Raw genomic sequence first — 13,056 nt, forward strand, 5'->3', positions numbered from 1 at the left:
TCAATAGTGCGAGATAATAAAGCATATAATATTGACATCTTAGAGTTTCTTTGGAGAGAGAGAGAAATGGTGTTTAAGGTCCACTCGACACAAACTAGGTCATTTCGGGACTAACACATGGTTCAATATTATTTCAACAAATCGCTTGTGCATAGGGGTCTTTTGCAGTGGGAGGAAACCGGAGGGCGTGGAGAAAACCCACGAGGTTGGACAGCCGACCCTACTCTCTGCCACGTACAACCATTGGAATCGAAACCACGGCAGTTGACTAAATGACAGGCCTTTTGATACAGTGCGCACGTGCTAACCATTTGGCCATCCAACCCCCCTCAGTTTCTTTGGTGTCTATATTTAATACAAGTTATCAAATGGATACCATCAATATGCTTTCATACAAATTGCATGTTTTTGATTTAATGTATAAAGCTGATATGATAAAAACATTTTACACTGATAAGAGAGAGAGAAATGGGGTTTAACGTCCACTCAACACAAACTAGGTCATTTTGGGACTAACACCAGGTTCAATTTTATTTCATTAATTCGCTTGCACGTAGGGGTCTTTAGCAGTGGGAGGAAACCGGAGGACCCGGAGAAAACCCACGAGGTTGGACAGGCGACCCTACTCCTTGTCATGTACAACCGGAGAATCAAAACCCTGCCAGTTGACTGAATGACAGACCTTATCATACAGTACGCACATGCTAACCATTCAGCCATTCAACCCCCACCCCACCCCACATTGACAAGAACAAACTTAGTTTACTCACCTCATCAGGCGAAGGTCGACGACGAAGACATTGTGGATCAAAATTATTCAAACGTAAAACTTGAATACCACGCTTAATGCTAATATGATGGAGTTCATTTGACACTCTCAAGGCTAACAGATCATCCTAAATTTACAATTATCAATAATTAAATTTCAACTAAAAACAAATATTTAGTGATATTCCTACAATATAATATAAACAAAACATCTCAACATTAAATGGTTCTCAACAGTTTTATTGTGGCTGTGCATGTGAAGGCGGTTGTAGTGACACCCTAGTGTGCATTAGAAATGAAATGAAATGGGGTTTAACGTCCTACTGTTCTGCTCCTACCCTGGGCTAATGAAGACGGGCATGCGCCATACAGTGTGCTATGAGGGAAATTTTGCCCGGGCAGCGGCGCTACGGCCTACTCTTATATCGAATTCCAACTGCCAAGGGATCTTTTACGTGCATTCCAATGTATACACAGGACCTCGGTTTTTCGTCTCATCCGAAGGACTAGTGTGCATTAGATATTTTTTTTAATAAAATCTATGAAGCTAAAATAATCATGTAACTTACAACTGTCATATAATGTAGCATTCTACCATCTATTCTAGCATCATAAAAACTATCTTTATACTGTGGAAGCCCAATATCATCTAACCATCCTGTATATAAATATTATTATAATAAAATATTATATCATCTGAACCATCTTGTATATAAATATTACATAATCTATTTTTCATTTGATCATGTTATAACAACTCTGATATTATTCTGCATTTTGTTAAATATGCCTTTACTGTTCTAACATTAATAACCTCTAGAAGGGCTCCTTACTTCACTCACGCCAACAGCTAAGCTGAAAGCCTGTCGTTTAGGATTTTTCATAAATTTGCCTTGTGCATGCCCCAGTATTTTTAAGTAAGATTGAATGTCTCTACTTTTCATATAACAAAATTCCAATACTTTTATTGTAAATTATTACACGATAAATACTTTCGTGGGAATGTATCTTTAATAATAATAACAAGATTATCTTAAATTCTGTAAACAAAAGTAAGAACATATGCAGGGATTTGTCAAGTCCACCATCTTGCAGAGCATGTATTTAAACAATCCATTGTCTGGAGGCTCAGTGCGGGAGGGTGTCCATTAAATGGGCACAAAACCAAAGCCAATTTTTCTATAGTAAAAGTTTGCGTAGAATACGTTGCCGAGTGGTAATCAGTCCGCCATTGGCGCATTATCAAGATATACGGGGTCAAAGGTGAGATGAGGTCATTTGCACTTAAAGAGAATGCACAGCCATTCTTGTATCATGAAAACATGCTGAAAATGATCAAAAGTAATCACCCTTTCAATAAAGATAGGTTGCCAGGCAATAAAACATACGCCCACAGCAGCTAAATCGTCCGATCGGTCGACAAGGGTTGTCGCATATTTATTCTTTTGTAGGTAATTAGGAGCATTTAATAGACAATTTCATACAGATGACATTATAATTTTCGTCGTTTGAGGGTTCACAAGGTTCTAAAGATAGGTTGCCAGGCAACAAAACATATGCCCACAGCAGCTAAATCGTCTGAGCGGTCGACAAGAGTTGTCGCATATTTATTCCTTTGCAGGTAATTGGGGGCCTTTACAAGACAGTTCCATACAGATCAGATTATAATTTTTGCCGTTTGATGGTTCACAAGGTTCTAAAAACTGAAACAAGGGTCTCAACTGGAAGTAATATACAGAAATTGTTGAAATTTGACAGGCTTTTTCGTTTTACTAATCTAAATAATGCATATAAATTTCATACAGATCAGATGATCACTTTTGTCATTCAAACGTTCACAAGGTTCACAACCGCCATAACTATAGAATTATTGACGGAAATTGCTGAAATTCAATAGACCTCTGTTTCACAAATTTAAATGATGCATATAAATTTCATACATATCGGATGATAACTTTCATCAATCGAGCATTAACAAGGTTGAACAAAGTGAAACAAGGGCCATAACTCTAGAAGTAATAAACGGAAATTGCTGAAATTCAATAGGATTCTTATCTTTACTAATTTAAATGACCCATGTAAATTTCATACAGATCAGCAGATAACTTTTGATGTTGGAGCATTCACATGGTTCAATAAAGTGAAACAAGGGCCATAACTCTAGAAATAATAAACGGAAATTGCTGAAATTCCATTGGCTTCTTCGTTTCATTAAATGAAATAATGCATATCAATTTCAGAAAGATAGGATTATAACTTTTGGCATTTAAGCGTTCACAAGGTACAATAATGTGAAACAAGGGCCGTAAATCCCGACAAAATAAACAGAAATTATTGAAATTAAATAGGCTTTTTCGTTTCACTAATTTATATCCTGCATATAAATTTCACAAAGATTGGGTGTTAAGAACGTTCACAAGGTTAAACAAAGTGAAATAAGGGCCATAACTCTAGAAGTAATAAACAGAAATTGCTGAAATTCAATAGGCTTCTTCGTTTCCCTAATTTAAATATTGCATATAAATTTCACAAAGATCGGAGAGAGAGAAAGAGAGAGAGATGGGGTTGAACACTGACACAAACTAGGTCATTTCGGGACTAACATATGGTTTAATTTTATTTCAATAATTCCCTTGCACGTAGGAGTCTTTAGCAGTGGGAGGAAACCGGAGGACCCGGAGAAAACCCATGAGGTTGGACAATTGACCTTAATCCTTGTCACGTACAACCAGGGAATCGAAACCACGCTAGTTGACTCAATGACAGGCCTTATGATACAGCGCGCACATGCTAACCACTCGGCCATCCAACCCCCCCACAATGATAGGATGTTAACTTTTGGCATTAGAGCATTCACAAGGTTCAACAAAGTGAAACAAGGGCCATAACTACAGAAGAAATTAACGGAAGTTATTGAAATTAAATTGGCTTCTTCATCTCACTAATGCAAACAACATATACTATTCAAAAAAAGTAGGGGATATTTGATTTTTAACTGTTATTAAAGTCACCTAATGAAACTGACGAAGAAACAAATGACAAAATGAAATGAAGTTCACATTCATCGATTTATTCCAAATGATCGTTAGACTAAGTAAGGCACAGACTGACCATTATAAGGGTAAAATGATACCCGGGGTCAAACAGCAAAGTTACCACAGCATCACAACCAAGTCAGTAACGGGTAAATCCTCCTCTGTTTGCCAAACAAGCATTGATCCGACGTGGCATACTCCTAATGAGACGTCTAAGGTCATTTTGGTCCAGATTGTCCCATTCCTGTTGCAACGCAGCAGCAAGTTCTTGGACATTGGCAGGACGTTGTTGACGTTGACGTAACCTCTGTCCAAGCATGTCCCAGACATGCTCGATGGGGGAGAGGTCGGGACTCAGTGCTGGCCAAGGTAATGTGGTGATGTTCTGTTGTTGGAGGTAACCTGTAACGATCCTGGCCCTGTGACATCTTGCGTTGTCATCCTGGAAGATGAAACGGTGGCCATGACGTCGTGCGAACGGCACAACATGGACTGCCAAGATGTTGTCCCGGTAGTACTGGCCTGTAACACGCCCTGCAACAACATGTAAAGCCGTTCTTCCAGCAACAGTGATGCCTCCCCACACCATAACAGAACCACCCCCAAATCGATCATGTCTGATGACGTTAACGTCTTGGAAGCGCTCGTTTCGACGACGCCACACCCTCCTACGTCTGTCAAAAAAATTAACAGTGAACCTTGACTCATCTGAAAACATCACATTGCTCTAGCGTCGATTATCCCAGTGTTGACGATCCCTACACCAACGACGTCTTGCCTGAATGTGATGATCTCTCAAACAAGGGATCACGCGAGGACGTCGGGCGCGAAGGTGACCCCTATGCAGTCGATTCCGAATCGTATGGCCACTCACTCTCACACCAGTGTCTGTTTGAAGACGAGCGCTGATCTGATTTGCTGTGATGACACGATTTCTCAAGGCCAAGGTACGGATAAATCGATCCTGGGCTTGAGTTGTCGCCCTTGGTGGACCTGAGCGTGGTCTGTCCTGTACAGATTGTGTATCACGGTATCTGGACCATAGCCTGCTTATGACAGACTGAGAAACATTCATCGTCCGCGCCACAACCGCCTGTGTTGTGCCGATCTGTAGCATGCCAAGGGCACGTAACCTTTCATTTTGGGTAAGCCGACGCATATCAAAATTTGTTTTCTGGTCACTAAAACAATTAAACTGATGTTTCCACCCTGGAATTCAATGAAACAATGACTGTAACATTCAAAGTCAGAGTCGTGCAAATCTTGGGTTGGACCCCCATGATGATCCCAAGCATCACCTGCATTCCATGCGGTAGCTATTGGTGCGTTTGGGCGTCACATGTAACTGGAAATGTTTCTTCTGTTAGGTTCTATAGTGACTTTTTTCGTAGTCATTTGCATATTTTAGTATTATGCCCCCAAAATCAAATATCCCCTACTTTTTTTGAATAGTATATATTATATCAATTTCAAAACAATCAGATCATAAATGTAGTCTGTAAAGTGTTCACAAGAAATTGTGGACGACGAACGGACCGACTGACGGACGAACAGACGGGGGCGATAGCAATATACGACCACATTTCCATGTGGGTGTATCAAAATGTAAACTTGCTAAATTCATCTTTGTTCTTTGTGATCCTGGAAATCAGAAGGTCAAATTTTCCGTTTTTGTACTGGGAAGATTTAAAGCAATAAATGCCAGCATAAACAAACCAACGGAGAGGCTGATGTTCCAAAGTCTTGACCAATCAAATTGCTTATTGCTCCTTTGCCTAAGCAGAAAATTCTCATCATCTAACTTAGTCAAGGTAATGATATAATGAATCTATATTCGGAGTTTCATCGTTCTGACTTTTTATAACCAAGGTTATCGTGCCGAATCTAGAAATGTCAACATCCACAGAAAGCACCGAATTGGCAAATCAAGGAATGTCAACTTACACAGAAAGCACCTAATTGGCGGATCCAGGAATGTCAACTTACACAGAAAGCACCGAATCATTCACTTCTGCTAAATCTGGCCTTGCTTTCGATAAAACGGCTGTAGATATTGGCACTTGGTCCAAATATCAAAATTTAAAAGATAGATATGACGTCACCCTTTGATGTTTTTAACCAGTATATAGGAGAATGTACGCTTTTCTTAAACAATCGTCTATTATTTATGAAACTGTCCATTATTTTCAATAAATAATGGACAGTTTTATAAATAATAGACGATTGTTTAAGAAAATATCAATAATAGACACGTATCTGAAAAATGAACATGTATTTTGGGATAATTTATTCTCTGAACAAATTAAATTACAGAACATGAAATTACTTTAAAACCTCATAGTTACCGAAATGTCACATGATCGAATGTTGATTTCACGTGTTCGTCTACATAAGGAATTCCACTTAAATCCGTCCGTTATATGTCACTTATCTGTTTAATATAGTATGTTCGGCACTAGATTGATGATACGTTTTTATACGCCCACATTTTCATACCTTCTTTGTGGACACTCTAAAGGTCATAGCTTGAAAAATAGGTATATATCCCAAAGATCTCGGTTCCTTTCGATATTGTCTGGCATGGGACCGTAACTTCATGGATTATGGCCCCTGACTGTACACACTAGAGGTCACAATTATTAGTCCATTTTGATGAAACTGAACATGTATGTTTATAACCCGAAGATCTCGATTCCTTGCTATATTGGCGCATATCGGACCGTAATGTCCTGGGCCCTGTTTCTCGAAATTTTAACTAAAGATAAAATCCAATTTTAGTAAATACTTCAATTTTGATTGGCTAAGCACTAAAATCAATCTAATATTATCCAATCAAATTAATAAAATTTGGATTTTATCTTAGTTAAAATTTTCGTGAAACAGGCCCCTGGATTATGGCCCACGGATTGAACAAAAAAAAGTGTTTTAAGCCTGTGGAACATATGCAGGTCACAATTTTTATCCGATTATAAAAAACGTTCAAATATATCACCGTTACACCATAATGACAGTTGAGTTTGAATTTCGTGAATTGGATTGTGCCTTTGATCCTGTGTCCTGTCACTTATATCAGAGCATATATTAAATTTTAAATCAAAATTGGGACGGCTAGTACCCTCCATATTAACCACAGTTCTAAGAATATTATCAATATCTAAATCATTCTCGTATACAGCCTTTCCATCATAATTTTGACGGCTATTACCCCCCATATCAAGAACATCACAATTTTTACGGCTATTATCTTCCATATCGAGTACATTACCAATGTAATCAGTATCCAAATGCTTATCACATAATATATTCTCATTATTAATATTTGTTTTCGACTGTGTTGTAAACATGTCGTCTCCATGTAGAATATTTTGGACTGTCTGTGTATGCTTGCATTGTATGACTGGAGTGTTTTGTCACATGCATTCATGAGCATGTGCATGTTGTTTTAAGAATATATCCATTATTTTATGGCTTGTTGTTTTAGAAAACTATCCATTATTTGTATCTCTATGGTGCTATGTTTTAAGTTTGATAATAGCCTCAGACTGTCCATTATGTAAATACAAAGAAAAACTTCGGGGCTAACGCCCCTCAGTTCTTTCTATTTACATAATGGACAGTCTTCGGCCATTATCCATCACATATCGAGCGAAATGATCGAATATTGGGCTCGAAATGACCGCATATCATATGGACAATACTGCAGAATGCAAACAGTCCATTCAACATTTCAGTGGTTGGGTCAGACGGGACAAGATGCTCTTGCACGAAGGGCCTGTTTTACAAGAAATTACAGAATGGAGAGTCCGTAGAAAGATCCTGGCTATGTTACTCCAGATCAACTGGCAAGGTATATTGCTCTGTGTGCAAGTTGTTTGGAGTAAGCAGTTCCTTCATCGCGACGTACGGGTGCAACAATTGGAAGCACGCATCTCGGAAATTCGAGCAAAATGAACGTTCAGTCCCTCATTGCAAGAATGTAGTTGGAGTCAGTAAAAGGGCCAGTGACAGTGGGCGTATTGATGACTAGTGATGCAGCAGACAGCCTACTGGAAGAATGTTTTGAAAAGGTGCATTAGTGTAGTCACGATGCTAGCCGAGCGCGGTTTAGCATTCAGGGGGTCAAACGAACTTGTTGGATCAGCCCACAACGGAAATCACCTTGGTATACTGGAATTGCTGCCAGAATATGATACATTTCTGGCTGAGCATATACAGACACACCAACTATTGTCCTCCACGATATGCGAGGAGCTGATAACTATCATCGTGAGTTCGGTTTTAGATGATCTTGTCCGACGAGTACACAAAGCTAAATATATCTCAGTTTCTGTGGATTCGACTCCCGATATCAGTCACATCGACCAACTTACGGTTGTTTTACATTTCATGGAAGATAGAAATCCAGTTGAGAGATTCATCACTTTCCTGTCAAATACGGGACATACAGGATCTCAGCAAGCACAAGCACTTCTGAATCTTCTAAAACATCTCGGATTGGACATCGCCAATTGTCGTGGTCAATCGTACGACAATGCGTTGAATGTGAGTGGCAAGTATAAAGGTATGCAAGCCATCATCTTGAAAGAAAATTCAATGGTTGTTTTTGTACCTTGTGCTGCACACTCTCTAAACTTGGTTGTCCATTCAGCTGTCGGTTGCTGCAAGCCTGCTGCCACATTTTTTGATTTTGTTGAACAAGTGCACACATTCTTTACAGCATCCACTTCAAGGTTTGAAAAACTGAACAATGTGCTAAAACCTAAAGGTCTGAAAGTTCCAAAAAGGTTAGGTGAAACAGTCTGGTCTGCGCATTCTGACGCGACATCAGCCTTGTGCGAAGGCTATAATGAGATAATGGGTGTGCTGGATGATATAGCTGGCGATCCAGACCAGAAAAGCGACACAATCACCATTGCTAGTTCAATACACCAGGGCCCTTATTCACGAAAACTTAAACTAAGTTACAACTGAAATTTTAAGAAATACTGCAACTTCATTGGATATATGCAAATTGATTTTACTGGTCAGCCAATCGAATTGCAGTATTTCTTAAAGTTTCGATTGTATATTAGTTTAAGTTTTCGTGAATAAGGGCCCTGAGGATGTGCCGTCTGGAAACAGGGTTTTGGTCGACTGTACTGAAACACGGGATCGGTTCGACACAGATGGAATCAAACGCTCAGGCGCTGATGAATTCTTAGACGTAAAAATCGGAACATCCGTCTCTTACCTTTGGATTATGGATGCGCACCCGAAGCAGATCGCACTGTCAAGGAGTCCTTCAGAGCAGATGGGTACATTGCCGTTCTTGACGTTCTACTATCAGAGTTAGAGAAGGGCTCGAATGCCTACAACGAAATACAAAGTAGATTCGGATTTTTACATGAACTCCGAAAAATGGAAGACTCTGAACTTGAACTAGCTTGCCGTAATTTGATAACCTTTTACTCATCAGACCTCTCAAAAGATCTGATTGATGAGATGGTTCACTTCAGGGCATTCATGGATGAGACTGACACATCGAACAATGAGCTTGACATGTACAACATATTGAGTCAGTGGGGTCTTTTGTAGAGGTACTGCTCAGGATCTACCTTTCACTTCTGATTTCCAATTGCAGCAGTGAAAGGTCCTTTTCAAAACTTAAAATGATCATAACTCATCTACGCTCGACGATGGGCCAGGAACATTTGGTAAATCTCTCAGTAATGTAGATCGATTATGATGTGGTTAGGGATCTCGATATTGACAGCATCATCTCCACCTTCGCTCTCCTCAAGTCGCACAGGAAGTCTTTGTAAATAACATTCACAGAGGCTTCCCATGGGAATTTAGGAGGCCTTGTGCTCTGGTGTGTTAACTGTTCTTGTTAGAAGTTTCCTTCTAAAACTCTTTACTGACATTCACTGCTGATCGGTGTTTAATGTTTTATGTCACCTAAAATAATTTAACTAAAACAAAGTAAATGAAAACATAATAAGAGAAAGAGTCTGTTTTAAATAGTTAAATTTTAAACGTCAATGAAATCGCTGCCTAAATTGTCTCAGATGCACTAAAATAAATCCTAATTTTAAAAAAAAATTCCTGGAGGAAAACACCCCAGGCACTCATGGGGGTGGAGTACATACTAGTACGATCCGCGATCAGTACGAACAATTTGAACAAACAACAATGGGGCCCCCCGCACAGTTAGTATGTCCCGGGCCCCCCACAAGGTTAATCCGGCACTGCCGGCTAGCCTTGATCATCATTACTAAACTCAGTAGAATAAACAGCATAGTCTCGATTATCCATTTAATCGTTAATTCGTGAAGGAAAGTTATGCAGTAAATCGGCTTATAATCCACTAAAGATCACAGGCTAGCGATGCCATCTAGAGTTGATTATGGTCTGGATAGGTTAATTAATGTCTAATTAATAATTTAGATAACATTTCAGGCCTAAAGAAAGACCTGCAATAGACAGATTTAGCTCTTGCATAATGTATGTTTAATTAGAACTTAAGTTATCTTGTCCCAAAGCATCAACCAATCAAATTGCTTATCTCTGCTTACCCTTAGTAGAAAATGCTCATCTTTGAACTCCATCAAGGCATTGACCTAATAAACACCTACACCAAGTTTGAACATTCTAGCTCAATTAGAAGGAGAGTTATTGTATCCCAAAAAGTGTGACAGACAGACGGACAGACAGACAGACGGACAAACCTATTTTAATAGTCCCCTGCTTTCTTCAAAAGTTACGTTCGGATATGTATGACTATCAAAAGGAACTAAGATCTTTATGATCAAAAAATATTTAAAATTTCATCCAAATTGGATAACCAGCGGCTGCCAGGCAGGATACGCCCACATTTTCGAGAGATGGATAGAGAACAAGCTAACAAGAAAGTGATTTTTCCTACATTCAAGGGCCATAATTCCGGAAATTACAATTCGATATGCGAATATCGAAAGGAACTGAGATCTTTGTGTTATAAATTTACATTTCAAGTTTCAACAAAATCGGATAAAAATTGTGACCTCTATAGGGTCCACAACCTTGATATACCATATATTTACGCTATTTGAGAACGAACGGCGGCCATTTTGTCTGTCAATTTTGGGCCGATTTTCACGAAATACAAACTCAGTCGTCCTTAGGGTGTAACGGTGATATAATAATACGTTTTTTTAAATCAGATAAAAATTATGACCTCTATAGGGTCCACAAGCTAAAAACGCGATTTTTCGTACAATCAGGGGCCATAATTCAGGAAGTTACGGTCCGATATGCGCGAATATCGAAAGGAACCGAGATCTTTGGGATATAAACTTACATTTCAAGTTTCAACAAAATCGGATAAAAATTGTGACCTCTATAGGGTCCACAACCTTGATATACCATATTTTTACGCTAGTTGAGAACGAACGGCAGCCATTTTGTCTGTCAATTTTGGGCCGATTTTCACAAAATTCGAACTCGGTCGTCCTTAGGGTGTAATGGTGATATAATAATAGGTTTTTTTAAATCGGATAAAAATTATAACCTCCATAGAGTCCACAAGCTAAAAACGTGATTTTTGTACAATCAGGGGCCATAATTCAGGAAGTTACGGTCCGATATGCGCGAACATCGAAAGGAACTGAGATCTTTGGGTTATAAACTTACATTTCAAGTTTCAACAAAATTGGATAAAAATTGTGACCTCTATAGGGTCCACAACCTTCATATACCATATTTTTATGCTAGTTGAGAATGAATGGCCGCCATTTTGTATGTCAATTTTGGACCGATTTTCACGAAATTTGAACCCAGTCGTCCTTAGGGTGTAAGGGTAATATAATAATACGTTTTTTTAAATCGGATAAAAATTATGACTTGTATAGGGTCCACAAGCTAAAAATGCGATTTTTCGTTCAATCAGGGGCCATAATTCAGAAAGTTATGGTCCGATGTGCGCGAATATCGAAAGGAACCGAGATCTCCGGGTCATAAACTTACATTTCAAGTTTCAACAAAATCGGATAAAAATTGTGACCTCTATAGGGTCCACAAGCTAAAAACGTGATTTATCGTACAAACAGGGGCCATAATCCATGAAGTTTCGATCCGATACATGCCAATACCGAATGCAGCCGAGATCTTTTGGAGATAAACCTATATTTCAAGTTTCGTCAAAATCGGATAAGAATTGTGACCTGTAGAGTGTCCACAAACAATTGTGGACGGACGGACAGGGGCGACGACAATATACGTCCACATGAAAATGTGGGCTTATAAAAACTGTGGCGTCTAGAGGGTCCACAACCTTGACATATCATATTTTTACACTATTTGCGTACAATTTTTGACCGATTTTCACGAAATTCGAACTCAACCATCATTAATGTAAAACTGTGATATATTCACACATTTTTTCGTACGATCAAGAGCCATAATTCAGGAAATTATGATTCGATATGTGCAAATATCGAAAGGAACCAAGATCTTTGGGTTATAAACATGCATTTCAAGTTTCATCAAAATCAAATCAAAATTGTGACCTCTTAGAGGTTCCACAACCTTGATATACCATATTTTACACTATTTCTGAACAAGGGGTGGCCATTTTGTCTGGCAGTTTTGGTCCGATTTTGAACATAACCATCATTAGGGTGTAACGGTGATATACTAAAACATTTTTTTAAATCAGATAAAAATTGTGACCTCTAGAGGGATCACAAGCTAAAAACGCAATTTTTCGTACAATCAGGGGCCATAATTCAGGAAGTTACGATCTTATATGCACGAATATCGAAAGGGAACAAGATATTTGGGTTATAAACATGCATTTCAAGTTTCATCATTATATTTTGTACAATCAGGGGCCATAATCCATGAAATTATGGTCCGATACATGCTAATCATTGGGAGATAGACCTATATTTCAAGTTTCGTCAAAATCGGATAAAACTTGTGACTTGTAGAGTGTCCACAAACAAATTGTGGACGGACAGACAGGGGCGACAACAATATACATCCACATGAAAATGTGGGCGTATAAAAGCTAGAGCGAAACCTGTTCTAATTAATAATAGGAACATTTAAAATTTATCTTTAGGTAGTCTTAGCACCAAACTTTTACTTTGGAACATCAAAAAAGATCTTGTATAACAGAACCAAAACACTTCGAAACCTGTTTGAAAAATACATAAAAACTATCAAATCAAAATCTCCCCGATATAGTTTCACAACGAGTTTGGAAACTAGTTGTCCAAAAAAACAATTGAAT

General features: G+C 38.6%; 1 protein-coding gene across 6 annotated transcripts in view; it reads right to left on the reverse strand.

The window, feature by feature from the left end:
• LOC126825463 (liprin-beta-1-like) overlaps nt 1-13,056 on the reverse strand; it is a 254,385-nt gene that overhangs the window by 24,647 nt on the left and 216,682 nt on the right. For all 6 annotated transcript variants that reach the window (XM_056101629.1, XM_056101628.1, XM_056101627.1 and 3 more), the window contains 2 exons: nt 1,338-1,426; nt 771-896 (listed from right to left, as the gene is read on the reverse strand). In XM_056101629.1, the coding sequence (XP_055957604.1) occupies nt 771-896; nt 1,338-1,426 (215 nt within the window). The remainder of the gene's footprint in view (nt 1-770; nt 897-1,337; nt 1,427-13,056) is intronic.

This window comes from Patella vulgata, chromosome 6, assembly GCF_932274485.2.
Source record: "Patella vulgata chromosome 6, xgPatVulg1.2, whole genome shotgun sequence".
NCBI lineage: Eukaryota > Metazoa > Mollusca > Gastropoda > Patellidae > Patella > Patella vulgata.